Source organism: Engystomops pustulosus, chromosome 2 (assembly GCF_040894005.1).
Source record: "Engystomops pustulosus chromosome 2, aEngPut4.maternal, whole genome shotgun sequence".
Classification (NCBI taxonomy): domain Eukaryota; kingdom Metazoa; phylum Chordata; class Amphibia; order Anura; family Leptodactylidae; genus Engystomops; species Engystomops pustulosus.
This window is the reverse complement of record NC_092412.1, coordinates 68,774,649-68,801,267: the sequence shown is the minus strand read 5'-3', so window position 1 is coordinate 68,801,267 and position 26,619 is coordinate 68,774,649. Positions and strand designations below refer to the sequence as shown.

Here is a 26,619-nt window from a genome sequence, read left to right as displayed (position 1 = left end):
CCCCAGCCTCTATATTCTCATTAGACTATGGTGCTCCTATGTTTTACAATCACCGGTAATTATTGGATAATATTTGAATTTAGCTGTACACAGATGGACCGCAATAAGCATTTACTGGTGGCTCTCCCTGTGAAATTGGGATTTTAAAAATTTCGGGTTGCCATGCAAAAAAGGTTAAGGGTGCGCCAAACGTTCAGTTTTTCAGATGCAGTTTTTGATGCCCAAACATGGAATGGAGTAAAAGTAGGAGTAACACCTTTCAATTATTTGTCTCAACCCAATATCATTCACACCTGCTTTTGGCTCCAAAAAGTAAATCTGAATAACTGAACGTATGGCTACACCAGTAACAAAAAAAGCTTCTTTGCAGAAAACCTTTGATAACATTTGTTGCCCATTTAAAGGAAACCTACCACTTGTAGTGGCAGGTTTCCGATGGAAATACCGGGCACCAGCTCAGAGTGAGCTGGTGCCGGAGCTTATTTTAGTTAGTATTTTAAACCGCGGTATAGCGGGCGCAGGCAGGTACGCGCTCGGCGCTTACCGTGCACGCGGCTCTCATTCACTTCCTATGTAGCCGCGCGCACGGTAAGCGCCGAGCGCGTACCTGCCTGCGCCGGCTATAAAGTTTAAAAAGTGTTTTAAACCGCGATACCGCGGTTTAAAACACTAACTAAAATAAGCTCCGGCACCAGCTCACCCTCAGCTGGTGCTCGGTATTTCCATCGGAAACCTGCCACTACAAGTGGTAGGTTTCCTTTAAGTCTGGGGCTAAAGTATAGGAAATATATATCTTAACCAGGAACCACAGAGGTCCGTTTGGAAGCAGAAGTTGTCTGTAAGTCGGTTGTTCTTAAGTCAGGACTGCTTGTATTTGTAACTGTTTTGGGGCTTTGTTTTTCAGTGTTTCGCCTGATACGTCTTTTTGAACCCAAATGTGGACTTTTTTTTGCATGAACACTGTATAAACTTTCAAATTTTAGTTCAGATAAACTCCAATACTGAGCAGGAGGGGCAGGTCTGGTTATTATTTGGGCATTGAGTCAGACAACTTACATGATACCACTAGCAGGAGCACAAGCTTTGCACATTGTTGCAGAGGGGAAACTTCTGGGGGGCTTTTCTATCTCTACTGCCCCATAGTTGAGTCCTAGTCACCGGTTACTCGTGTGCTGGACTCCTGTGCTTCACCTCACAGTAGGGACCTGTTCACACGTTATCCGGCAACTCAAGGAGAATTCTCTGGGGACCAGCACGAGGAGGAGGGGGCGTGCAGAGCTCCAGGACTGCCGACCCTGTGGCCTCACGCGCCCTGTGCGAGAGACGCGGGCTTGTATCTATTTGCAGGCAGGGCCCAGACAGACAGGCGCTTTATTAAATGCCGGCAGAGAGCCAACACCAGGTAGCACTGCCCCTTTAAGGCGCGTACCACACACGACCCGAATACGCGCAACCCTTCGAGCCGAAACAAAAGATTCTTCACCTCACGTCATCGCCGCTCCTCCCACCTAATGACTGGGGTGGGCGGGTCATGGCATGTCACCAATGCCTGCTCGTTGTTTCTGTCTACGGCTGTGGGCGGAGCACGGGAGTAGCGAGGGCTGGAACGCAGACTTTGCGTTCCACGAATGGAAGGAGGCCGTGCTGTGCGGCGCGCTCCCGTAGTGCTGCTCTGTCTGGATCGCTTGTGGTCGCGCAGTTAGTGGTCGCTGTGCGGTGGTTACTATGGCGGAGCTGCCGGCCTTCTTCATTGTCACCATCACCATCCTTGTACTAAGTGGCGGCCCCTGTCTGACAAATGGTGAGTGAAGCGGCTTTGTTTGTGGTTCCGGGCGTACAGAAGCCTGGAGCCCGCGGAGAAGGGGAGGAGGAGCAGGAGAGTGCAGACATTGTGGAAGGGGAGGAGGTTACCTATACATACACAGTGCATACATGATGGACATGGCCGATGTACGGAGGAGAAGCTGGACGTGACAGACCAGCGCGGGGGGCTGCTGCCTGCATGAACAGTGTGCTGTATAGCAGAGGGGGAGCAGGCAGCCTGTATGGTATATAGCAGAGGGGGAGCAGGCAGCCTGCATGGTGTATAGCACAGGGGGCAGTGTGCTTGGTATATAGTGGAGGGTATATAGTAGAGTGGACAGCGTGTGTGATGCATAGTGGTGGGTATATAGCAGAGGGGGCAGCATGCATGTTATAGAGTGGAGGATATATAGCAGAGGGGGCAGCATGCGTGTTATATAGTGCTGCGTAATCTGTGCACTATAAAAATAAAGGAATTTATTATTATAGCGGAGGATATATAGCAGAGGGGACATAGAGCATGGTATGTAGTGGAGCGCATATAACAGAGGGGGAAGCAGGCAGCATGGATAATATATAGCAGGGGTGCCAGCATGGAAGGTATATAGCAGATGGGGCAGCAGGCAGCATGGATGTGTATAGCAGTAGGGGCAGCGTGGAGGGTATAGAGCAAGAAGGGCAGCGTGGAGGGTATAGAGCAAGAAGGGCAGCATGAAGGGTGTATAGCAGAGAGAGCAGCGTGGAGGGAATATAGCAGAAGGGGCAGCATGAAGGGTATATAGCAGAGAGAGCAGCTGGAAGTGCAAATTGTACATAGAGCGGCAGCAGGTGGCTTGGATGGTACATAGTAGAGTAGCAGCAGGCGGTGTGAATGATGTATAGGTGGGCAGTGGGCATTATGGATGGTGTGTAGGAGGGCTGCAGCAGGCAGTGTAGGTGGCAAATGTAAAAATGATGCAAGCTGCTTGCATAGCTTGGGGGGCAGCAGGTTCTGATACTTGACAGTGGGAATAGCATGTGAGAGAGGGAGGAGATGTGTATGGTACATGGCGGAGGGATGCTGGGGGATTCTGGTGGCAGGGTGCTGATCTCTGGCACCTGTCCTTGTTGGAGCTGTAACATTGTGACTAGATGAGATCAGAGTGCATGCTTGCTATTTGCACCACATCACGCTGTCAGAAGTTGAGGGAAGTGATATACTGTGTGTTATGGTGAATACAAAAGCTTGGTCAGTTGTGAATAGAGGGGGTGTGATCACTTTCAGTCTGCAGACGCTCCAGACCTGTAATTCACAGATATGTTTATTGGATCGTGTCACAAACTGTATCCTGATCTGTTGTTTTTTGTGTTTTTTATTTTTTAAAGTTGGAGCAGCTGGTGCTGTCTTGTACAGAGTATTTGCTGCTATAGAAAAGTTCTCCTATAATATGTCTGTACAAATGCAGCGGAGATGTGTCCGGTACACAGTTTTCTTTTAGTGATCACTTTGACAGACTGACTCTAAAGACTCTTTATACACAGAGCAAGTGTTGTGTCTAGAAGACAATAATTTATGGGGCACCAATGCATATTTCATCAAATCACACAAATATTGAGTCTATATAGCGTTTTCCCTGCAATGGGCTGGTTGTTTACTATATTGTACACTTAGATAGATCTTAGTTTGCTCTTAGTTGCTGCTCACTTATGTGTTTACTCAAATACATACATTAACATGTGGGATTTGCTTGTGAGTGTATCATCCTTTTCTGGATGTTATTTATCCTTAAAGTAGGATATTCTGTTGTCTTCCAACCCTGTAAACTGCACTTAGTGCTCCGGAGATGATAGTGATGGTATTACATGGGTCGGCCATGAGATCAGGCTGCCTACAGCAATTTGAGACTTAATTTTGATGATGGATCCCAGCTAAGGGCTGGAGCAGACAGACACGTTCTCACAGCTGTCATACAAGGCTTTTAAGATATCACAGTTACACTTTTTGCCTTTTGGGAATCTACATAAATGTACAGTTTTATTTTAAAATCCCTCTTGCCTCCCTTTTTGTGGGCTTTTTGTTTTTTTTCTGATATCTGGCTTTAGAAACCTGAAACAACTGTTTTTGTCACCATCACCCCATTAAAAAAAAAAGTGTGCAATTCTTTAAAGAACATATGGTACATGTTTATAAGAGAGCTGAACATGAGGATTAGGGCACATTTGTGATTCAGGATCTTATTGCATATACATAACAAGATAAAAGAAAAGTGTTTAAATCAGCAGTTTCCTTTCATTTTGCAAAACATTGCTGTGTTAGTAGTCAGTGGCGGATAACGGAGAGCAGTTGCTTTTCTCTTCAGTGTTTCCAAGTATAACAAGGCCATAGCCATTACAATGACCTATACCTGATAAAGAACACTTGTGAAATTTGCCCAAAATATCTGTCTGTAAATCATGGACCATATGGTGAACAAAAATTTCACGGACCAAACACTGCTGAGGCCTTGACTCCGAGTATCATAGTTATATATGAGCTACTGGAAAACCCCTGGATAACAGCACTATATCGTTATCATAATTACAGTTCGGTGTCGTTCTCTGTGAAAGAAGGGACTCCTTGTATCACAGTGATGCTTGGAGTCCTATCCCCAGCAATGTGTTTGAATTGTGTAATCCGGCCATGAGACTGTCCGTGCTATAGCCTTTTTTTTACGGTTGTCCACTGATTTTGGAGGGAAGGCCATGCATCTAGTTTGTATGTGGCTGCTCAAGAAAGGAGTTGTATTAGATTTAAACTTCCCTTATTCTTTGTTAATTATGTTGGTGGTAAAGGGGTAAGTCAGTCGCCCATTACCCAGTCATCAGTGAAATGAATATGCATAATTGACCTAGTTGTGCATGTAAAGAATATGTTTAAGAGAAATGTGGTTGAGCACCTGCCTATCTCTTGTTTATGGGTGGCTTCACTTCTCTCCGAGGGATGGAAAGGCTGGAATTGTTCATTGCCGTCCACTGCAAAACAACGTTATCATTTCCTGAAATATTTCACTTGTGTTATTTCTATGTAACCGTTGATACAAGAAGTGTTAATAGTCGGCCATTGTAAGATGTCATTAAATAAACATTCTGTCAGATTTCACTTGAATGTGTTCTGCCAAGATATGTAGGAGTACACCTTAGTATTAGCAGCAGCAGCCTGCTCTCATATGGGGAGGCAGTGTTTAGGAGCCAGGCAAATAACCAAGACACTGATAAGATGTGCGGCCGGAGATTTTCTCTTTTATTGGTGTATTTCCTCAGTTATAAAAACGTTATTCTGGACAACATCGCCATAAATTTAGGATAATTGCCTCAATTTCCCTTTCACCTAAGTAAAATATATGGGATAATCTACAGGTAGAAGTATAATGCAGCATTTGAGTGTAAAGCATATTCTAGGGGGGAGCAGCGGCAGACAGTAGTGTAGTATATAGCATGGGGTTGTACATGTGAAATGCAAACATCATTATTGTAGTATTGCAGCAAGATGATCAGACGTTCTGAAAATCTGATGAGAATTGTGGATCCAAAATGTTGTTTAGGCTAAATTCAATTGTCTGGCTTAGAGTATGAACAGGAGCCATGGAAAATGATGTCTAAGCTGATAAGATCTGCAGATACATACTCAGAATGTTGTCCATACTTGTCCTGAAGTGTAAGTGCTTTTCTTACATGTCTCTCTTACTACAGAATCTCATAGCTGTATTTTCTCATTACTTGGTGTTCTTCCTTTCTTGCTTCTTTCTTCTCAAGTAGAGTTGTATACAACGCAGATGCTGTATTCTAACCTGTGCTTTTCATAATAAGTGAGGGCGCTGATGTCTAGCCTCAGACATAGGGGCTCCAGCCTATTAGTATATCGGCATACGGCCAGATCAATTCTACACCAGGTCTTGCCTGGCGTAGAATTACACTATAACCTGCACCCTGCCTTGCGGTGTGGCACTGCCCACTCCACAACCCCTCTTTGCCTAATTGTCCTGGAGGTGGTAAAAGGGAATAGTTGCAATTCCCGGCCGTTTACTCTCCTAAAAAAATTTTTTATTTGTATAGCACCATCATTTTCCACAGCTTTTTACAGATAATGGGGACAAATACAAACACATTAGACAATACTGAGCAATAACATGATAAAACCACGTCAATAAGGGTCATCTAGTCATACATCAATAAACTTCAGCAGAATAGATAGACTTGAAATAAAGCTGGTCATAATATTAAAGGTGTTCTGCAGATTTTAAGTACATATGACTTAAGAGTTCCAAGTCAGGAAAAAAAAATTAGAGGCAGAGTAGATGTATCTTGTGTATGCCCCTGTTTTATTTGGGTCAGGAAGTTATTTTTCCTCATGGAGAGTTGGCCAATTAAGGTGGGCTTATAGGCGTGTGGAGACTTAAAGCCATTGATGCTTCCCTAGGGGATTCTGGGAAATTTGCAAATATGTTTTCAAAGGTGGGAAAAGGAAAACATTGCCTCTGTTTACTACCTTGAAAGGCAGCCCCCTTAACACCAAGCATGACTTACAAGAAGCCTGATAACATGATGTGGGATGAAGCCAAACCAGTATATCTATTTCAGAAGGAAGAGATTCCCAACTGTAGACAGCACTTTTTCGACCTGGTCGGGCCTCTTTGGTGCAGTGTAAGGAACGGGTTTGTCTTTGGCTATTTACTAGGGTCAGGAAGTAAGTGTTCTACATTTAGGCTTCTTGTAAGTCATGCTTGGTGTTAAGGGGGATGCCATCTTGGAAAACATATTTGCATATTTAACAGAATCCCCTATTGGAGCATCAATGGCTAAAAGTCTCCACATGCCTATAAGGCGACCTTAATTGGTGAAGTCTCCATTAGGAGACCCTAGTCAATAGCCTCTCACTTAGCTAAACCAGTTCCCTACGCTTTACTAAGAAGACGCAACCAGGTGGAAAGAGTGCTATTCCTCCTGGAATAGATGTACTAGATTGGCTAAATCCCACATCATGGTTTTAGGCTTCTTGTAAGTTATGTTTGGTGTTGCCTCTCAAGGTAGCAAACAAAGGCATTGTTTTCCTTTTCCCACTTTGTAAAACACTTTCATATTTCCTTGCTTTATTTGTGATCCCTGTGGGATCAGAAATACTACAGGGATATACAACTCCTGCCCCTAATCTCATTGTGGATTAGCATGTCCTATCTTTGTAAAATCTACGTGGGTTTCTAGCGATGACTGTGTCAGCAGACGACCCAATGTGGACCCCAGTGATCCGAAATGTTCTCCATACAGATGAGACTTTGTTCATGTATTTCTATGTATTTTGCTGAGTGATCTCTGAAGCTGTTTGATTTTACTTGTTACTTCGCGCCTTGGCAGTACAATAATGTTAATTCTTTCAATTTGCCAAGGTTTTTTCGGGTCATGCGGGGTGCACCTGCAATGGCCTAGTTTAATGAGGCTGCCTATCGGGTGTCGAGACTGGAGCAGCACCTGCATGTCTTTCATGCTCAGTTGCTGAGGGCAATGTTCCTCTCACCATAAATACCATACCCCATAACTGCGCAGAACAAAGCCCCTATTCTTTGTCTGGAAATCTGACGTTCAAGCATGTCAAAACAGGTCCCCGAAGGTTGGGTTTCATAGGCAGAACAGACTTGCAGCCGTGATCCATTGACTAGAAGTTGGCTGGAATCTGGGAGGCAGATGTTTACTTACTGTACTTGGATAAATCAAATACATAACTGTGGGCTGGATATGGAGAGGATTCCGTATGTATGTGATGTTTTCATGTGTGCACATACCATCCTTATCCGCCCGTCTGCTGATTTTTGTGCCTCAGACATGTCTGGCCAGACCTCTCCCTGGTGCCTTGTCCCTTGGTGTATCCATTTAACTCATTGATCAGAGCTTGACGTATTAGCATTGTTGATGTGTGGATGGAACATAAAAAGAAAACATGCAAACTAGTGCAGTAGAATATCCCGATCTGAAATGCCGTCTCTGCCGCAATGTCAATAATATTACCTGCAATGTAATTACAATAAGCACCTAGGAACTTTGCGGTGACGCTGAATGAATTGATTCGATTGCTAAAATGATTGAAAATGGAGGAGATTTTGTTTTAGGATGTGACTGGATATCCTTGCTAGATCCCTCTTTAAGCAGTAAACGCTGTGGTGGTATGGTAAGGATCATGTATCGTAGCTGACCTATTGTGTTTATGCTTTTGTGAATCGATACATCTTAAATATGAGCAGTCTATTTATTCTGCTTATGCCAACATGCTAGTGCCGAGAGATTGATGGCCGGGCTAAGGGTCTGCTGAAATATATTCCAGGCCCAGTTAGACTGCAGGCAAAGCAATTAGTTCTGGCTAATGTTACATTCGTCATCAGCGTGTTTAGTGTGTAATCCTGACCTGCATTCTGGGCCACATTTTACTGGCTTAGCTTTTATATAAGCCTTATACACTCTGTATGTAGCTGCATGCAGTACGTAAACACAATATAAAATGAACCATTAAAAAAAACCTATGGGGGAGCACTAGAAACATTTCTATATCTGCTTCTTTGAACTTGTTACATAAGAGAAATTTGTTTTGTCTAGCCACCTTCTTACAGATCCACGTCGGCCCATTGTCTGGGTTGATACTAAGCTTGCAGTCAGACTCCATGCACAGGAATGGGTGTCCTCCTCTTGGTTCATATCTGTGGGGCACGTGTAATCCGTTGCCATGTTCAAAATGTGATGTTAACACAATTTAATTGGGCAAATCCCCTCTCCACAGCCGTTATATTGCAGTGTTTGCGTGGGTTGATTAGATTGTGAGCCCCATTGGGGACAGGGACCGATTTGGTAACCACTGTGTAGCGCTGCATAATCTGTGTGTGCTATATAACTAAAGGAATTTTTATTATCATTATTATCATTATTATTTTTATAAAACACAATGTAAATGCCACGTGTGACTGCAGCCTCACAGAAATACGACAATTAATCCCAACCCCAAACCGAATCTTGCCAACCTCCTATCAGTCTGTAGCCAATCTTGTTTTCTTGCTAATATTCTCAAGATTCTTCATATTTGCGTGAGAGGCTCACTTCTAGCTTCTGTTAAAAAGAACCAACACAAAGTCCTGAGAAAAACAAGAGAAATAACAAATATGTGAACTTATCCTTAAGTGTTTTTATTTGTGATTACTATAAACTGTGCTTGAAAATTTAGTGTCAAATATATCAGTTTATTGATAATCTAAAATATAATCACGTATAGATGATTATTATAAGCTGTGCTTGAATATTTACATTGTACGAAATCCATACAAGAATATAGCTGTATAGTTAAAAAGGTTGTCCGTACATTGAAAGAAATGGCTGTTTTCTTCCAAAAACTGGTCCTCTCCTGAACAGTGTGCGGTAACCAATCTCCATTTGTATTCATCTGAGCTGTAATACCATGATCTTTAACTTCCAGACAATTCCTTTTAATTATATTAAAAATTATTCATACGTAGCCGTCATATTCCACAGCATGTTGTAGTTTTTACAAAACAAAAACAAGACGGGGTAATAACGCAGTTAGATGAAAAAATAGGATTGATGGACTGCTTGCAAGAAATTTTAGGCTTTGTTCCCTGTGGAGATTACATTCCACACAACACACAAATAGTTTTTTTTTTTTTGTTCATTTATTTTTGGAGAAATTAGCCAGTTTCTTTTTTTTCTTCTATAGACCAGGGACACATGGTCGATTTGGTTCCTCAAGTTGGGATGTCTGGTGATGTTTGTATGGTGACTACTGGCACCTGAATCTACAAATTGTCAGAATGTTTTAAAAATTTTGTATTTTTAAATGTTACATTATACACCAGTGTTTGTTTTTATTTGTAACATTTAACCCCTTAACATCTAACCGCTGCGGGTGCATGGAGAGGGCTCACGGGCTGAGCCATCTCCATAGCTGGTAAGTCTTTGCTTGGTGACTATCGTCACTCCCTGTGACGTCATCAGGGAGTGGCGTCTTCCTAAGATCAGAGGCTGTCTCATTTTAACCCATTCATTATAATGTGCGATTTGCTTATTTTAATGAATGAGGTGGAAAATCCCCATATACTGCCATACTGTAGTATGGTAGGATCGATCAGACACCCTAGAGGTGACCCCTAGGGGGGTCTGAAAAATAGTAAAAATAAAGTTTTAAAAAAACCTTAAAATTCAAATTGCCCCCTTTTTCCTAGAACTGATATAAATATAAATAGTAAGTAAAAAATCATAACAGTCAGGGCCGTGAGCCCATATAAGTGTATGGGGGACATATATCGGCCGTATATACGTTCCCCTATACATGTGTGTGAATGTAGCTTAAAACAGTAAAAATGGCAAAATATAATTGTTTTTCACTGTGTTTAACAGAAAATTAGGCCCATGGTCGAAAATGTAACTTTTTTGCCATTTTGAAAAATAGAAATAATTCTATAAAAATTGATCAAAAGAGGGTATAGTACTAAAAATGGTAGCATTGAAAGCGTCATCAAAAGTTGCACAAAATGACGCCACATACAACAAAGTATAAAAAAGTTATTAGTGCCAGAAGTTGGCAAGATTTTTGAAGGTGGGGGATGAAAAATGGAAATGAAAAAACAAAAAAGGGTGCGGTCGTTAAAGGGGTTAAAAATTATACAAATAATTAGCACAACCAAAACAATCTGGGGTTTTTACACATAGTGGTGACTGGCCATACAGAAATGAAATAACCCTGTAAGCCATGGGTTAATGGTGTTACAATCACAAATGTTTCAATGTTTGTCTCATTTTCTGGAAAACCTGTCTGCTGGAATCTGGGTAACATCAGAGAGCACACAATGCACGCCACCATTGTTACAGCTCATACCTCAGCGGGGAAAGAATGCAGGCGCCTATCCAGAGCACAAGCGTATTGTGCAACCTCTCGGCTAAGTAATGGGGTGAGGTTGAAAAAGGGAAGACAGACAATATGTAGATAGAGAGAAATGTTTCTAGACAGCCAAGAGATGGAAAGGCTGTTCAATGAATGAATAACAAAGTGCCCTTCTTTATTGTGCATTCTGGTGCAGAGCTGATCAGCTTCAGCTTGTGAGGTCCTCTCGGTGGCCACCCCACAATATTATGTGCTTTTCAGCTGTCGCTCACCTATTGACATTTTTATTCCCAACAAATGTTAAAGTGGTTCTCACTGTTTAACAAAGTAAAAACAGAAAAAATAGTGTTGCCTACTGATCCAAAGGTCCCCCAGTCATGGCAGATAGTTCTGCTGGCCAGTAGCCAGTCACTGCTGGAGCAATCGCTGGCCTCTCAAGTCAGTAATGTGATATCTGTCATGGAGGTCACTGCTGAGACCTGTCCCAAGACTGCTTACAAATATCACTGTGTTGTCCTAGGATATTTGCAAAATTAGAGGTCTTGTAAGGCGGCCCCCAGAAACTCCCCACATCAAATGTTTTGACAGACCCTTCAACCAGATGACCAACTTCTGTCCTTTCTGGTCATTATGGTTCCATTCAACATAGATGTTAACATATATATTTACATAGCCTGCAAGACCCCCTTAGGAAGGATTTTGGGGGTTCCTCGAACATTGTCTCTAAGGCAGGGTACCTGTTGGTCAAACCTTTAAAGGGGTTGTCCATTTCTAGCAAATAATTGATTATTGTTTGTCTAATATAAAGTTGTACATTTTCCTGTGGATAAAGACCAGTCCATGATCATGTGATGTCACATGATGCACAGCTCATTATATCACACAGCTCTGATTACTCAGATACTAATGAGCCGTGCACCTGTATGACACGGGTGTCCATAATGTATTGCCCATAGTGTTTTCTGTGCAGTAAATCCTCTGTGCAATGTATGGGGTTTATCAAGATGCCATAAACATCTTGTGGAAGAAAATCCTACAACATCGCTGATTGGATATGTGGTACCACACGGGTGTATAGGTGTACCCAGTATTGTGGCTGTTGGGTGTATAATATATCACTTTGTTTGTCGAGTTTTGATGAAATGACTCTTGACTGTGTAATTTTACAAGAGTATGTTATAGCACGTTAGTCATAGAACAGCAGGATTCATTACTGTGTGACACGTACCGGGAAAAACCTAGAGATGGTAATTAATGGATGTGATCCCGCGTGTAGAATGCTGCGCCGTTTCATCCAGTTTTATGAATATTCACTTCATGGTCACTTACATTTTCTACCACTCATGTAAAATCTTTTCTCGTCTATCCATGTCACTTTCAATTTGGGCAGGGGTGGTAGAAGGCTCTGAAGACTGTCCCTTTTTCCTTGCAGAATCAGCTCTGACACTTCATTCGCAGCCAAGTGTCTGAACTGAGCTGATCTGCTGCGAGATGTCCGGGAGGATAACGCTCTCCACTTCACGCTTCACAATAAACATGAGACGAGTAGAAACATGTAGAGAAGATGCATGCTGACACGCCGAGGAGAAGCCTTTGTGCCTTTATTATTTCTCCTCCATAATAGAGTTTATTATTGTGCTGTGTATTTGTCAGAAGGACTGGGACACATTTCAGTCTTCCTAAAACGTGGAAATTAAATGAAGGTGCCAGATGTCACCAATGACAGTCACTGTATAGTGTACAGCTCATTACTTGATACATATAGGGCTGTATTATCTGTGTGGGGCACAAGAAGAGCCCAAAAAATCCTCTTTGATTGGAATGGGGTTTTTCAGGTTTCCATTACAATTCAGTCTAATATTTTGCTTGACAAAAAAAAAAAGGTCCACCGTGATGATAACACAACCTAATTTTATTTCTCTGGCTTCTCTAATAAAAGAAAGTTGTAGCCAGTGACATATACAGGCGGTCCCCTACTTAAGGACACCCGACTTACAGACAACCCGTAGTTACAGGCAGACCCCTCTGACCTCTGATCTCTGGATGCTTTACTATAGTCCCAGGATGTAATAATCAGCTATAAGGTGTCTGTAATGAAGCTTTATGGATAATCCTTGGTCCCATTACAGCAAAAAATGTTTAAACTCCAATTATCACTGGGGCCAACATTTTTTTTAGTCTGAATCTACAATTATAAAATATAGTTTCGACTTACATACAAATTCAACTTAAGAACAAACCTCCGGACCCTATCTTGTACGTAACCCGGGGACTGCCTGTACAAGTGAATGTGTCTAGGGGATTGATCTCCTAATGCTTTTGGTGATCATTTTTTTTTGGAGTATTTATTTGTTAGCTGTTTTAAGACAGACAAGTGACCCGTGAACGTGGCTGCATCTGATACCATCTACCCTTGCATCGGTCACGCCTAGATGAAAGGGATTGCCCCAAGGTCACAGGCCATGTATTACAGAATACACTTCTAACATAACCTCTCCTTTGAAGTAGGAATTGTTGAAGATCTCTAAGGCGCTTTACATACTTTACCCCCATCGTGTGTGTAGCGTATACATCATGAAAGATAACTGACCCATAGACATGCATTATACCCACAAGAGAACAAAATAATGAAGGAGTCCTTGTTTTTTTACTTTATGGAATAGTGCAGAGGGCTGTACTTTTCCATCCAAAGGTTTAGTTGCAGCCTTTTTTATTAGATGTACTTTGGCTCCTGCCAAGCTTTCCTGCTATTATAGAGGTAGAATGAGCTGCTTCATTCAATGTCTGTCTGTAGACCTGATCACAGTGTAACACCGTGCGAAAGCAGGAATAAAACTCCTTATGTGGAGTATAGCATAGGTGACTATTAGTTATTACTGTATGTCCAGGATACAGAAGTTGAATATATGTTTGTCTGGATTGAGATAAGTTTGCGTCGTGATCAAGTCCAGAATGTCCTTGGGGCTGTAATGTGTAGCTCTTTTGGCTGGACTGAGCCTGGGTTGTGTTACAGAAAATATAAATAACTTGACAAGTTGGCTCCTTGTTCACTGTGTGATGCCTAGTTCACGCTTTGGATTTTAATGCTTTATTTGGGATTTTTTAATTTTGGATAGAGATGAGATATAATCCTTGTAACCATACACCACTATTCTCCTATGGAGCTATCTCTGCTTCAGTAATTGCCTACCAATGCTGAAACATCTCGGTACCATTCCTGTTGAGATATTTAGGAGTAAATTGACAAATGGGTTTTACCCTCATGGTGTGTTCCTCCTCTACATCCACATCTACAATCACTGCTGCCAGTGTTGCTATGTAGGGGTACACTCACTTGACAAAGGAATTTGAAATTGTTAGGTATAACAAAGGAATGGGACAACATAGAAAAAAAAAGTGAATAGGAATAAGAGTATATATTATCTGAGATAAAGATGACCTGGAGCCAGTTCACACATAAGAAAAACTAGACTTGCATATAAGGAAATTTCCCTGCCCCGGGTATCCGCCTGCAGTATTTCATCAATGTAAAGAGCTTGTTGATGGGAAATATGATCTTGCATATTTCCAGTAAACTGACTCACGGTTATGCAATCCATTTAGTAATCTTACATGGATTATAATAGTTATCAACATTTTTACTCCTTGATCAAATGTTTCTTTCACAGGAAATCCCTTATTAGTGATTTACTCATTCCTCTAAATAAGCCAAGAACCCGTTGTCCTGGTACAAGCGCCAATGCGGCTTTTTCTCCAGTCTTAAGTTCTGTCCCTGGAAGTGAGGGTTCACTCAAGATTTATACTGGATTTTACTTTGAAATCCTACAAAGTAAATATAGAGTTCTGCATCTCTTCCTTTTGCATATTGCTTTTCAGGAATCCCCATCAGAGCTTTAAAGGACATCTACCACTAGGATGAAGGACTGTATGCAAATTAACCTGAGGGGCTCCAGGCATAGGTGTAAATGGAGCCTCAATCCCTTAGGCTCATTTGCATACAATCCTTCATCCTGGTGGTAGATGTCCTTTAAGACTCTATGCACCTGTAAAAGGAAGTACGAATCGCCCAATGTGGTATAACAGAACAGATACCTTCTGCTGGTGCAAATTCAGACTGAAAAGATCTTGATAATTGATAGAGCAATTCTAATTATTCAGGTAATAGACATTTCCTCTAGGGACCATAATGCAGCGACATTTGAAAATTAAGCGATTCCTTCCTTTCGATCAATTTAATTTATTTTGGAAAACCTCTAACTAGTCACAAACTGCAAAATTTATGTACATATCTGTGAAGATAAACAATGACAGGGGAACTTGTATTTGCTGAACAACATTTATTGGAATATTGCACTTTTGCATAAATATTGTACCAGCTTCATGCCTTTTATTTACCTTTTGTGTTTTTGTTGTTTTTTTTTTTTTAGCTTTGACTTGTCTTTGCTCCAGTTGCATCAAAAGCAACTACACGTGTGAGACAGATGGCGCTTGCATTGTATCTATTGCCAACATAGACAAAGTGGAACATCACATGCGAGCCTGCATTTCAGCAGAAGAACTTGTTCCGGCAGGAAAACCATTTTATTGTCTTAGTTCAGAAGATATCCGCAACACTGAATGCTGCTACACGGACTTCTGCAACAGGATCGACCTCCTGGTACCAAGTGGTATGTATTTAAACTGAGTCAAGCGGATGATTTAGCATGCGGATGTATGCTTTTTGGCCAACAGCTCCCTCATCCCCTTTCCCTCATTCCTGAGCAAAACTAAGTCACACAATGACTTTCTAACTCTCTGAGGCAGGGAGCTGGTGGAGAGACGAAGGTGAAGAGAAAAAATGCCCCTTGTTACTCATTGAGTCTGCTGGCAAGGTGGCATTCCAGGTAGAATGGACCTTCCATTTATAAGGATCTTGGCAATTTTTGTCCTTCCAGATCTAAACCTTGGTCATATTATTTCACAGTTTAAAATTATTGGTAAACTTAATAGAACAGGTCCTTGCTATCAGATTGGTTGGGTTCCAACACTTGGGGCTGAGCTGTTTTCTTAAAAGAGAATAAAACCAGAAGCAGAGGCTCCTTTTTGTATGTTGTGGTCAGGCCAGGTTACTATGTTGGGTGCGTTTGGTATATTTGCATAATTGAGTAGAACTGAACTGAAAGCCCCTTATTGCTTTCTATTTTAGGCGTCACAAAGGAGAATCCGCCATCAGGATGGGGCCCAGTAGAGCTTGTAGCTGTCATAGCGGGCCCTGTGTTTCTCATTGGTGTTATCATCATTGTGGTGGTCCTTTTCCACTGCCACCAGCGGGTTTATCACAACCGCCAGCGACTTGACTTAGAGGACCCGTCTTGTGAAATGTATCTGGCAAAGGATAAAACTCTTCCAGACTTGATCTATGATCTTTCAACATCAGGATCTGGCTCAGGTACAGTTCAGGCGAATAGTGTACTATTCTGTGTGGGTGTGTGTGTATTAATATGTGTATATAATAAATGTAAAAGTTTATGGATTGAGCAATTGCGTTCTTGAACTACTTGTACAGAACTATAAAAAACCATATATGTCATGCTGGTAATAAAGGCGCTAAATATGCAGTGGGTTTGGTTTTATTGTATATTGCACTTTTCCATGCACCAGAATACAGGTAACTAAATTGATGGCCTATATCATAGGTTAGCTATTCGAAGGGTATCTGGGTAAGTATTGCATTATTAAGATTGTTCTATTCCCCACCACAATGTGCTTTAAATAGTGTTTCCACTTGGTATTGTGCTTTATCTCTTTTACTTGAGTTGTACAAAGTTGTAATACAAAGCACGGCCACTATTAAAAGAGCATTGTGCAGTGTAGAACAAACAGTTTATTGAAATGTTTGGGTTCCTTTTAAAAGGCTGATCAGTGGTGGAGCACAAAGTTGGTCCCCATATTCTAAAATATTAAAGGATTTAGAATTTTCAGTACAATGTTGCTTCCATGTATTAGGGTACCTATATTTAATGATAAAAAGATTTTTCATAACTCAGATTTGTTTTATCCACAGGACTTCCACTTTTTGTGCAGCGCACTGTAGCAAGAACAATTGTCCTTCAAGAAATCATCGGGAAGGGGCGCTTTGGTGAAGTGTGGCGTGGGAAGTGGAGAGGAGGGGATGTGGCAGTCAAAATCTTTTCCTCTAGAGAAGAAAGGTCATGGTTCAGGGAGGCCGAGATCTATCAGACTGTGATGCTGCGTCATGAGAATATTCTGGGATTTATTGCAGCAGATAATAAAGGTATAGGACCTCTAACAAATGCTAGATAACGGGGCCATTTCTTGTGCAAAGTAGATGGGAATGATATGGTAATGCTACAGCGGGGTGATATATAGCTTTATAGATGGACATGGATATTATTACACTTCAACAGAGGAGTTATTTATTTCTGTAGTCTTTATTGTAAGCCTTTTTGAAGTTTCTAACCAAGCCTTTGATGTTCGCTTCTATAATGTTCTCTCTGGCAGACAATGGGACCTGGACCCAGTTGTGGCTTGTGTCTGACTACCATGAACACGGCTCTCTATTTGACTATCTGAATAGATATACTGTGACAATAGAAGGGATGATAAAGCTTGCCCTCTCAGCTGCCAGTGGCCTTGCTCATTTGCATATGGAAATAGTTGGAACTCAGGGTAGGTCATCTCTTAAAGCCTTTCTCTTATTTTATTTTTTTTTTCCTCCCACAAAGTATTTCTGATCAAACACTGAATTTTTCCCGCTATTTGCACAGGAAAACCTGGAATTGCTCACAGGGATCTAAAGTCCAAAAACATCCTGGTAAAGAAAAATGGAGTGTGTGCCATTGCAGACTTGGGTCTTGCAGTTCGGCATGACTCTCTCACAGACACTATAGATATTGCTCCAAACCAGAGAGTCGGGACCAAACGGTTAGTAATTTTTCTGCACGTTTGTTTTACTGTCATCTTGAACATTTATGACATATCTGTTCACAAATGACTAATAGATGCAGATCTTGGGGTGGCTCTGCCATCTTTGAAACTTGCACGTTCAGCTCTCTCACCTCGAAAAGATCTCTCCACCAACTACAGCCTTAGGACATTGTCTGGGAAGCCCTGTTCTTCCGAATTTTCTATAGATATACCATAAATGGCCAAAATTGCTGCATTCACACTGACGGCCATAGCCGTGCAGGAATACGTCAGCCACAATGGAGAGGAGGACGGGTGACTCGTTCCCCCTTCATTGCAAAGAATTACGTACGTCCCGTAACACAGGGGAAAGATGAGACGTGTCCTATCTTTTTCCTATATACAGCGTTCCGTGCGGCCGTTTCTGGTTTATGGGGGACGTATGTACGACCACAAGCTTGCAGTCCTACATAAGTCCCCCTATGGTCGTGTGAATGAGGTCTTGCTCTGTCAAATTTTGATGACTTTATAAACTCTTTAGTTGATATCATTAGCCTATCTGCACAAGAATGTGTGCACCAAAGTGTATGGTCCGATCACATGGTAAAATAGACTGCCTTAGCCAAAAACATGGGCAGGGACAGGACCTTCTGAGCTTTGTGGTTTGTGTGGTCGGGTCATACACAAAGCTATGGAAACCACCAATGTCTATGTGCTCGTAGAAATGCAATTATCCATGTAATATATGTTGAATTAACACGATCAAATAACAACGTTTGTGTGCAGGGAGCCTTGTGCATTTTTCTCTTAATAAACTTGTTAAATTAAAATTAATTTTGAGACGCTGTCCAGTTGAGTTTTAATATATTTTGAGCCATTCCGGGGAAAAAGTGATTTGGTTTTTACTATATTCTCATCTTCAATTATTATCATATGATGTGCAGTAAAAAAATGCTGAATTATATGTGCTCTTGTGGTTGCTTGGGAGGTGACCGTGAAACTAAGTCTCTTTCCTGTCTTGCAGATATATGGCACCAGAAGTCCTGGATGAAAGTATAAATATGAAGCACTTTGACTCCTTTAAGTGTGCAGACATTTATGCTCTTGGCTTGGTGTACTGGGAAATTGCTCGTAGATGCAGTGCTGGAGGTAAGAATGGATTTTTTTTTTTTTTTCTTTTTTAATCTCTTCTTTTGACGTTAATTTGATTTCTGACAATATATTGTCACAATTGTCAGTAACTCTAAATCCATATAAATTTATACTAATAGAAAGAGATAGGGTTTGTTGAGCGGCTCACCTCCACCTTTAGTCGTGCTCAGGAGTACGTCCGGACCTTGACGTTTGATACAAATGCTCATGAAAAAGGTTCACTTCGGCACCGATAAGGCTTTAAAACTTCAGTTCTTTATTTTCTTCAAGTTCCGAAGATTATACAATAAATCAAGACATCCCAATGGCAACACCAGATATTACATATTGTGCCATGACTAAGGGTGCATTTAGCACCTGAAAAGCGTAGGCCTATACCCCACAATATGTAATATCTGGTGTTGCCATTGGGATGTTGTAAAGCCTTATCGGTGCCGGAGTGAACCTTTTTCATGAGCATAAATTTATACTATTGGCTAACCAGGAAACTGGTAAGGGTTGTATATCAATTATTTGGCGCAACTGGGTCCGAACTTTTATATATCTAAGTTTGCTGGTTGTAGCGAGTGCCCATGCGCGGGGCAGGAATGCCTGCACCACATCTCCCTTAATGCCCTTAATTGCGATTTATTTCAGGGCTTGAATACTTGTCTATAAATGTCTCTCAAGTGCTCGTGTCATTGAGCATTTGGTGAAGATTTCTCATTCCTTGCAGCAAACAAAGACTTAAAGAGAACCCGTCATGCAAAATATCCCCCCTAAACTAAATATATTTTTATAAACTGCCATTAGAGAGCATTGCCTCTATCCCTTCATTGTCCCTCTACATGCCTGTAAACCTAAGCAATGAGGTCCTAAAGCTGTATGCAAATGACCTGTGAAATGTCCAATGAAGCATTAGCATATTCAAGCTGTCCACTCTATTCATGAGTGGGAGGCACAGCCACACCCCCAGTGCATGACTGATAGCCTGTATAATGATGTGAGGCTGTATAATGATGTGCTTGCTGGTGGCCACGCCCCCTGCAGTCTGTGTGTATAGGAGAGATACAGCAGCTCCAGGCAGCCATGTTACAGCAAAACATGTCAGATTCATGTGTAGCTGATGTCTGTGTCTCTGTGTATTAGGAGGATACTTGCCATGCTTTACTATACATTACACACAGACATGAGCAGGGGGAGGAGAGGGGAGGGGTAACTGGTGACATCACTGCCTCTGACCATGTGACCAGCCTCATTTACATAATAAAGAATAGATGATTTTACAATGAATAATGTATGAAATAACTAGATAAAGGCTGGGATGGATCCTTGTGAGCTGCTCCAACAGGTAGTAGTGACAAGACTAGTGACACAGACCTGCTGACAGGTGTCCTTTTAATGATATCAATTATGTTTTGATTTTTTTTGTGTATTATGTGTGTTTTAGAGAGGTATAGTGTTTTGGGTCAACAGATTTCCAACTTTATTTACAACCTCCAGAGCATGTCTTTTCAATAGTAAAAATGTTACATATTAGATGCTTAACATTTCTTGAAATTTCCCCTGCCAGCAGCTATTAGCTCCGTGCTCCCTCTATGTCAAAAGAGCAGCACCTTTTGCATGTATAGACCACCACTATACTTACCGGTGGTCTGAATTGGTGATTTTCCCTGATTCATTTTATATATCAGGCTGATGTTTGTCTTGTTGTAATAACTACATTTTCTATTAACTATAATTTGGCAGATATTATGCACAGTAATAAGACATTAGAGCAAAGTCTGTGAAATCCTAATCTATACTGTAACTGTGCAATTATATTCATTTCATCATGTTTTATTTGCCTTGTGTTTATGGCTAATTATCAAATTTAATTCTAATTTCAGGCTTCCACGAAGAATATCAGCTTCCATACTATGATCTCGTTCCATCAGATCCTTCTATTGAAGAAATGCGTAAAGTTGTATGTGACCAGAAATTACGGCCTAACATACCCAACTGGTGGCAAAGTTATGAGGTATGTGACAAACAAGGCGACACCTGCAGACACTTGCCAAGCACAACTAATTAATGTTTCCAAAAACGTTAGTGGTGTTTAGTGTTATAAAGGGTAAAAATATGTCTGACAAAATCTTATAAATAAATAGTGCAGATAATGGTAAACTTTGTAATAATATACTTTATTAAATATGTTCCTAGGTCTTTTACCTCTGCCTGTTTCCGATACACTGCTCACTATAGGAGCAAAAGTGGAATAAAGACAGAGAAGCTGCTTTAATTAATGAAGTATATTACAAAGTTTTTTTTTCATCACCTTATAATAAATATTGTCATTCGCTGTATGCATTTTTGACATACTTTAAACTTAAAGCTATTTTTGTAAGTTATAATGTATACAAATGTATACACATGGGGGTTTGTTTGGCAGTTTTCTCCTTTTATGCCGGTGGTACAAATATAATGGTGCAATTGTAAACCAGTGCACCAAATGCATGAGGAGGCTGGATCCTCTGGATAGATCCGGCAGTGCCAGACAGGAGCGATTTCATCGTATACCGGCGAACAATACAAATTGGTGTAAGCCAGCGCAAAAGTATCTGGAATAGAGAAGGGTGTTTTATCTGTAGGGTGTGTTCTTGAAGATTTCTCTTCTCTACTTTTCTAGGCTCTCCGGGTGATGGGGAAAATGATGAGAGAGTGCTGGTATGCGAATGGGGCAGCGCGTTTGACAGCACTACGCATCAAGAAGACACTGTCACAGCTCAGTATACAGGAAGATGTGAAGATCTGAAGCCTCTACCAATGCTCCTGACAAAATGTGGAAAATTCATACAAGCTGCCATGATGTAGTACATAAGTATGAGGCCTACCTCAACGTTTCTTCCCAGACAACTGCCAGTTGAACAATGGGGCCTTTTGGCCATAATGGAAGAGAACAGCACACTTAAATTTATTCTATGTTTGGGTCTGAAACAGAAACCTTATTTTTCTTCTATTTTCTTTTTATTAGCATGAAGATATGGAATCGGATTCGGGTGATTACCGCATTGCCTGATTTTTAATTTTTTTGTTTTTTTTTAAATGAAATTTCCATGGTGGCACCCCCTTTCCATCTGTGTAGGGTAAAATCCACTTCACATTACTTGCTTAAAGTGGTTCAGGGTATTGCCCAGTACACCCGACCATGCTCATCTACTGGTTCAGGTCTTAGTGAGCAAGCTGAGGTTTCACTTGGATTTACCCTAAACACGGACAAGGGGACTCTTTTTGGATTATGTTCAGGGTTTGTACAATGACAATGGAGCTTGAAAGCAAACACTACACTGTCCACGTAGACCTGCGTCCATGCATGTGCAAGGGTGTGTGTAGCTAATTTTGACCTGTGTTTTGTAGGTGCACACGTGTACATGTGAGCTTGTCTGCATGCGCCAATATAAAGCTCCTCTTTTTTTGAGGTGTCGGTATGTAGTTCACCTTGAAAGACACTTCATGTAAAGTTTGCATACAGGGCCACTTGTCACCTTAATTTTTCTCAATTTTTTTTTCTGCAAAACTCAAACTCTTAGCTTGTTTGAACATAACCCTAACATCTGCTTTCCGGGAAGAGGAGATTCATGCTGGTGAAATCTATTGGCAATAGAAATATTACAATAAAAGACCCTCAGCTTGTGCTCTCCAAGCGGATGTGAAGCGAGGAGGACAACCTGCAAAAATCCATTGTCATTTGTAAATGAATCTCAGGTGTCAAGCATTTGCCAACAGCAGGGATTTTAGATGTTTGTGCTCATTCAATTGGCCGGCATGGGGAGATGTCGATCCTTTCCAGCCTGACTTCTGGGGGAACTGACATGGAAAGCGAGCTTGGACTTTTGATGCTGATCAGAGAGACAGTTCTGGTCGGCCGAGCCTGGCTCCAGCAGCAGGTTGGAAGCAGGTTCTGAAACCGATTGACCCATCACATTTAAATACAGGATCTTAGTTGAATGGGAGAATTTTTTGGCTCAGCATCTACAGTACAATAACTCTAAAGCCATAACTTTTAACTGGAGTGTTTGTTTCTTTTTTTTTTGTTTGTTTTTTCTTTTTTAATTATAATTCTGTTAAGAATTTTTTTTCGGGAGGGGAGAGTAGGGATTTTAACTTTTTTTATTAAGTATTTTAATTCTTTGTAAAAAAGAGAAACAACAAAAAAAAAAAATCAGAAATATCTCTATATATAAATATATACACACATACATAAGTATAAATATTACCTCTCAGTCTATTGTTTGTATAGAGATCACAACAAGAAAAAAAAACCAAATGCGCCAAGCTATATTTACACTGGATCTATTTGTACTTGTACATGGAATTTTCTTCTAGACGCTGGATTGGTCCTCATGGTTACATGTCACATTTTTATAATGCCATGTTGTCATTGTCTGTTTCTTCAGGTGTACACCATTTTCCTGTGTGTAACCTTCAGGGGTTTTAGTGACGTGTCCAAAGTTCTATAAATATATATATATATTTTTCTGCTTTCTGTGCAGAACTCCCAGTTTTTCTTGTCCGAGGTGCTTCTCAGTCTCATACAGCTCACTAACATACTAATGTGATGCTGGCTTGTGCATTAATGGGGTGTATGTATACATTAGTGTTTTGGGGATGGGGTGTTAGCTGTTGTATTAGTGTTAAGCATAGTCATTCGACGTCTGCTGTGCAATCTCTTGGTAAAACATTTACACACATATATGCAACATATCATATTCCTCATTTGGTAAAATGCAAGACTTGTTGAGCTGCGGAAGCGGTTGTGGTATCGGATCTTAATTGCTGCGTAATTGGGCAGATTCTTATGATTTACATTGATATTAAATAAGTAAGAAAGATAAGGAGTCTTGCTGCAAATATATTTTGTGTGTCACTATTTCAGGGGAGTCGCACTCAAGTCTTGTTAATGTCAACCAAAGTTAATGCAGCATGCAAACTGACAATGCATTAAAATCACAAAAGAAAAAAAAAAAATTCCAGGTCATGTCAGTTTTAGTCGTCTATACTTGCGTTACTCAGATTTTTCTATACAGGCAGAAATGGATGATTGTATGTTCTCGATTAAAAAAAAAAAATCCTTTTATTTGTATCTTCCTGGAGTGGAGGCCTTAGATATACAACCAAGACTACTTATGTTTGCCTTATCTGGGCCAACTTTCTGTGCCAACCCTCCTGTTCTAGCCACCCCATTGCAAACAATCAGTGTCTTAGGCCATAGACAGATTCCTATGAAATATATTTATTTTGTGTAAACTCAGTGGATTCTATATAAAAAGAAAAAAATTACAAGGCCACAGATGACCTTTCTTCCATTGCTTGGCCACCTTCATTCAGTGCCTATACAGGAACGTAAATCATCCCATGCAATGTCTCCATCCTACTACCGTGTAAGCGGGTGTCTCTCTCTATGATAAGTAAAAAGGCACTTATCTTCCTGGGCACTATTCCGGGTATTTAATCTTTTTTTATGTTAGTTTTCTGTTTGTCCCAATGGATATGTGCCTTGTTCATCTGTTGTACATCATCTCATGTGCATACGGGCTTTCATTTGGTCATAAATTGCATTAACTTGACTAACCACTACTTATTGGGAGGTAACTTTGTTTTCCTTTATTTAGTTTTTTTTTTTTCCTCAAATTTTTACCATGGAATCGTTCATCTCAGACTGCTGTGTTTTTTGTATGTGTTATGAAAGTTTTTTGATTTAGCTTAAAGCATCATCTGGATTACTGGCCCTCCTCTATTTTTATTATTTTTTATTGTACATATTGTGACTATTTTCCAGCTTTCGGCTGACTGGTAGTTTTAGGCCATAAGCACATAATTTAGTGGTGGTAAGATTACACCTTTTTATGTTGAATTGTAGCATGATTTCTAATCATTTCTCAGGATGTCCAAAATGTTTTACAGTAATCAGAAGATATAGGTACATTATCGACAGGGACAGCAAAACTTCCCATGATTTGCATTGTCTGCTTAGACGGACTGCTACACAAGGGAGGTTGAACTTTCCCCTTTGTGGTACCAGCGGAGTCTACACTGGATTTTATGTTTGATCCTTCGCTACAGGTGCAACAGGTGTGGAATCTTTTCAGCTTTGGGTCTAATCAGTAGAAAATATAGGAAATAAAACTGAACAGGTTATTACCTTAAATTACATTCATAGATTTGGGACTGATTTTAGCAGTTTGTACCAGGCTGCCTTGTTTTTTGGAATTATTTTTGCTCCGGTGATTGGATCCACACGGGTGCAATAAGTCATGAATGTTCCGGGACAGCCCCCTTTAAAGAACATTTACTCCAGGATGAAGGACTGTAAACCAAGCACACATACAAGCTGGTGTGCGCGCCCCTTCTGCCTTTTAGCTTCTTGTGCCCAGATTTTTTAGAAAAAAAAAGCTTTTGCAGTTAAGCAAATGAACCTGAGGGGCTCAGAGCACCATAGGTGTTAATGGAACCTTATGCCCCTTTGAATATTTTTTCTTAAACGAGATATAAAGCTTAAAGAAGAGCAGATCCTGCCAGTGGGGGCGCCCACCAGTATGTCAGTGTGCTTGGTTTACATTTCTTGATCACGGTGGTAGATGTTCTTTAAAGACTAAAACTTGCTTTGGGTTCAGTGCTGCAGACATTCTGATATGGATGCATTGAACACTGTTTCCATGTGGCTAGCCTGGCTTTCTTCTTTTTTTTTGTTTGTTTTTTTTTTTTTTGAATCTTCAGCAACATTTTGAGCCGAGGATTCGTAACCGGCTACGGTTTTTATGTTCAGAAATCTACAAAAAGATTCTACATCTGTTGTAAAAGGGGAACATGTGGAGTGAATGGACCTTTTGCTGCCTGGACACATAAAGGTTCAATCAAATTATTTGTTACTTGTGACTTCGGTGATGGTACAAATCTTTGGTGAATTTTGTGTCTAAGTAGTCCCAAATTTTTTAATAGATTTGACCTTCAAAACTTACATTTACATAATGTAAATTTTGGGACTTCGGAAGTCTTCCATGTTTTTCTTATGGCTCTTGATCTCAGTGGAGGAACAAAAGGGTGCACTTTCTTGATTTACAGCCTATAGTTGAGGCTTGTTACGTTGAATGTATGTGCACCAAATATTAATTATTGATCCTAAACTCTGCAAACTTCTCATTGTGTAGTTCTGGCAGCCATATGGTTTAGCTAGCTTTAAAGTCATATGCATTTAATCTGAAGTCCACGCTATTATATTTTAGATTCTTTTCATGTTTTGAAGGTTTTTAAATCTTTTCCTCACAAAACACGTTCCCTCTTTTATCCAGGTAGCCGACATTGATCATAAAATGTAGTGGCAAGTTCTTGGTATTTAAAGCTATCCTTCCAGAGCCAGAGAACAGAGCGATGAATCGTAGACAGATGTAGAACCTTTCTGCCAATCTGGCTCTGCAGGTTTGGCTCTAGAAGAGATGAAATTGGTACTTGTCTTTTCATCCAGGTTTTCATTATATTGGAAAGGACTGTAAAAGAACCACTTAGACACTTTACCTCCTCAGTATGCAAATGTAAATACATTGTATGATAGAAAATCTTTTGTTAATATAAAAAGCTGTCCAATTTCTGCTGTACATTAAAAATTTGTTTTATTCATGTTATTTGTGTGTGTATTCTATATTTTATATTAACTTCATTCCATCCCCAGGTTTACCAGATTTGCAAAGTGGCCTTCTCAGTGAGTATCACAAGCCATAATCAATTTAATCCTAAACCCTAGTCAAAAGCCTCACTCAGCCAAACCAGTTTCCTATACTGTACCGAGGAGACCCAACCAGGTCGAAAGAGTACTGTCTACAGTTGGGAATCTCTTCCTTCTGGAATAGATCTACTGG

The 26,619-nt window shown here is 40.6% G+C and overlaps 1 protein-coding gene across 1 annotated transcript; it reads left to right on the top strand.

The window, feature by feature from the left end:
• Window positions 1-1,593: 1,593 nt before the first annotated feature.
• ACVR1B (activin A receptor type 1B) lies at window positions 1,594-26,380 on the top strand. Its single transcript, XM_072135202.1, has 9 exons — window positions 1,594-1,801; window positions 15,118-15,357; window positions 15,876-16,118; window positions 16,734-16,964; window positions 17,192-17,359; window positions 17,458-17,614; window positions 18,621-18,745; window positions 20,617-20,747; window positions 21,396-26,380. Exons 1-9 carry the CDS (start codon window positions 1,726-1,728, stop codon window positions 21,519-21,521), a joined length of 1,497 nt encoding a protein of 498 aa, XP_071991303.1. The 5' UTR covers window positions 1,594-1,725; the 3' UTR covers window positions 21,522-26,380.
• Window positions 26,381-26,619: the final 239 nt, after the last annotated feature.

Bases quoted from the DNA above. Each gene is read 5' to 3' on its own strand.
- ACVR1B (XM_072135202.1), top strand. From the start codon at position 1,726: ATGGCGGAGCTGCCGGCCTTCTTCATTGTCACCATCACCATCCTTGTA. The intron at 17,615-18,620 runs GTTAGTAATTTT...CCTGTCTTGCAG, and splicing joins CAGAGAGTCGGGACCAAACG to ATATATGGCACCAGAAGTCC. The intron at 18,746-20,616 runs GTAAGAATGGAT...TTCTAATTTCAG, and splicing joins TCGTAGATGCAGTGCTGGAG to GCTTCCACGAAGAATATCAG.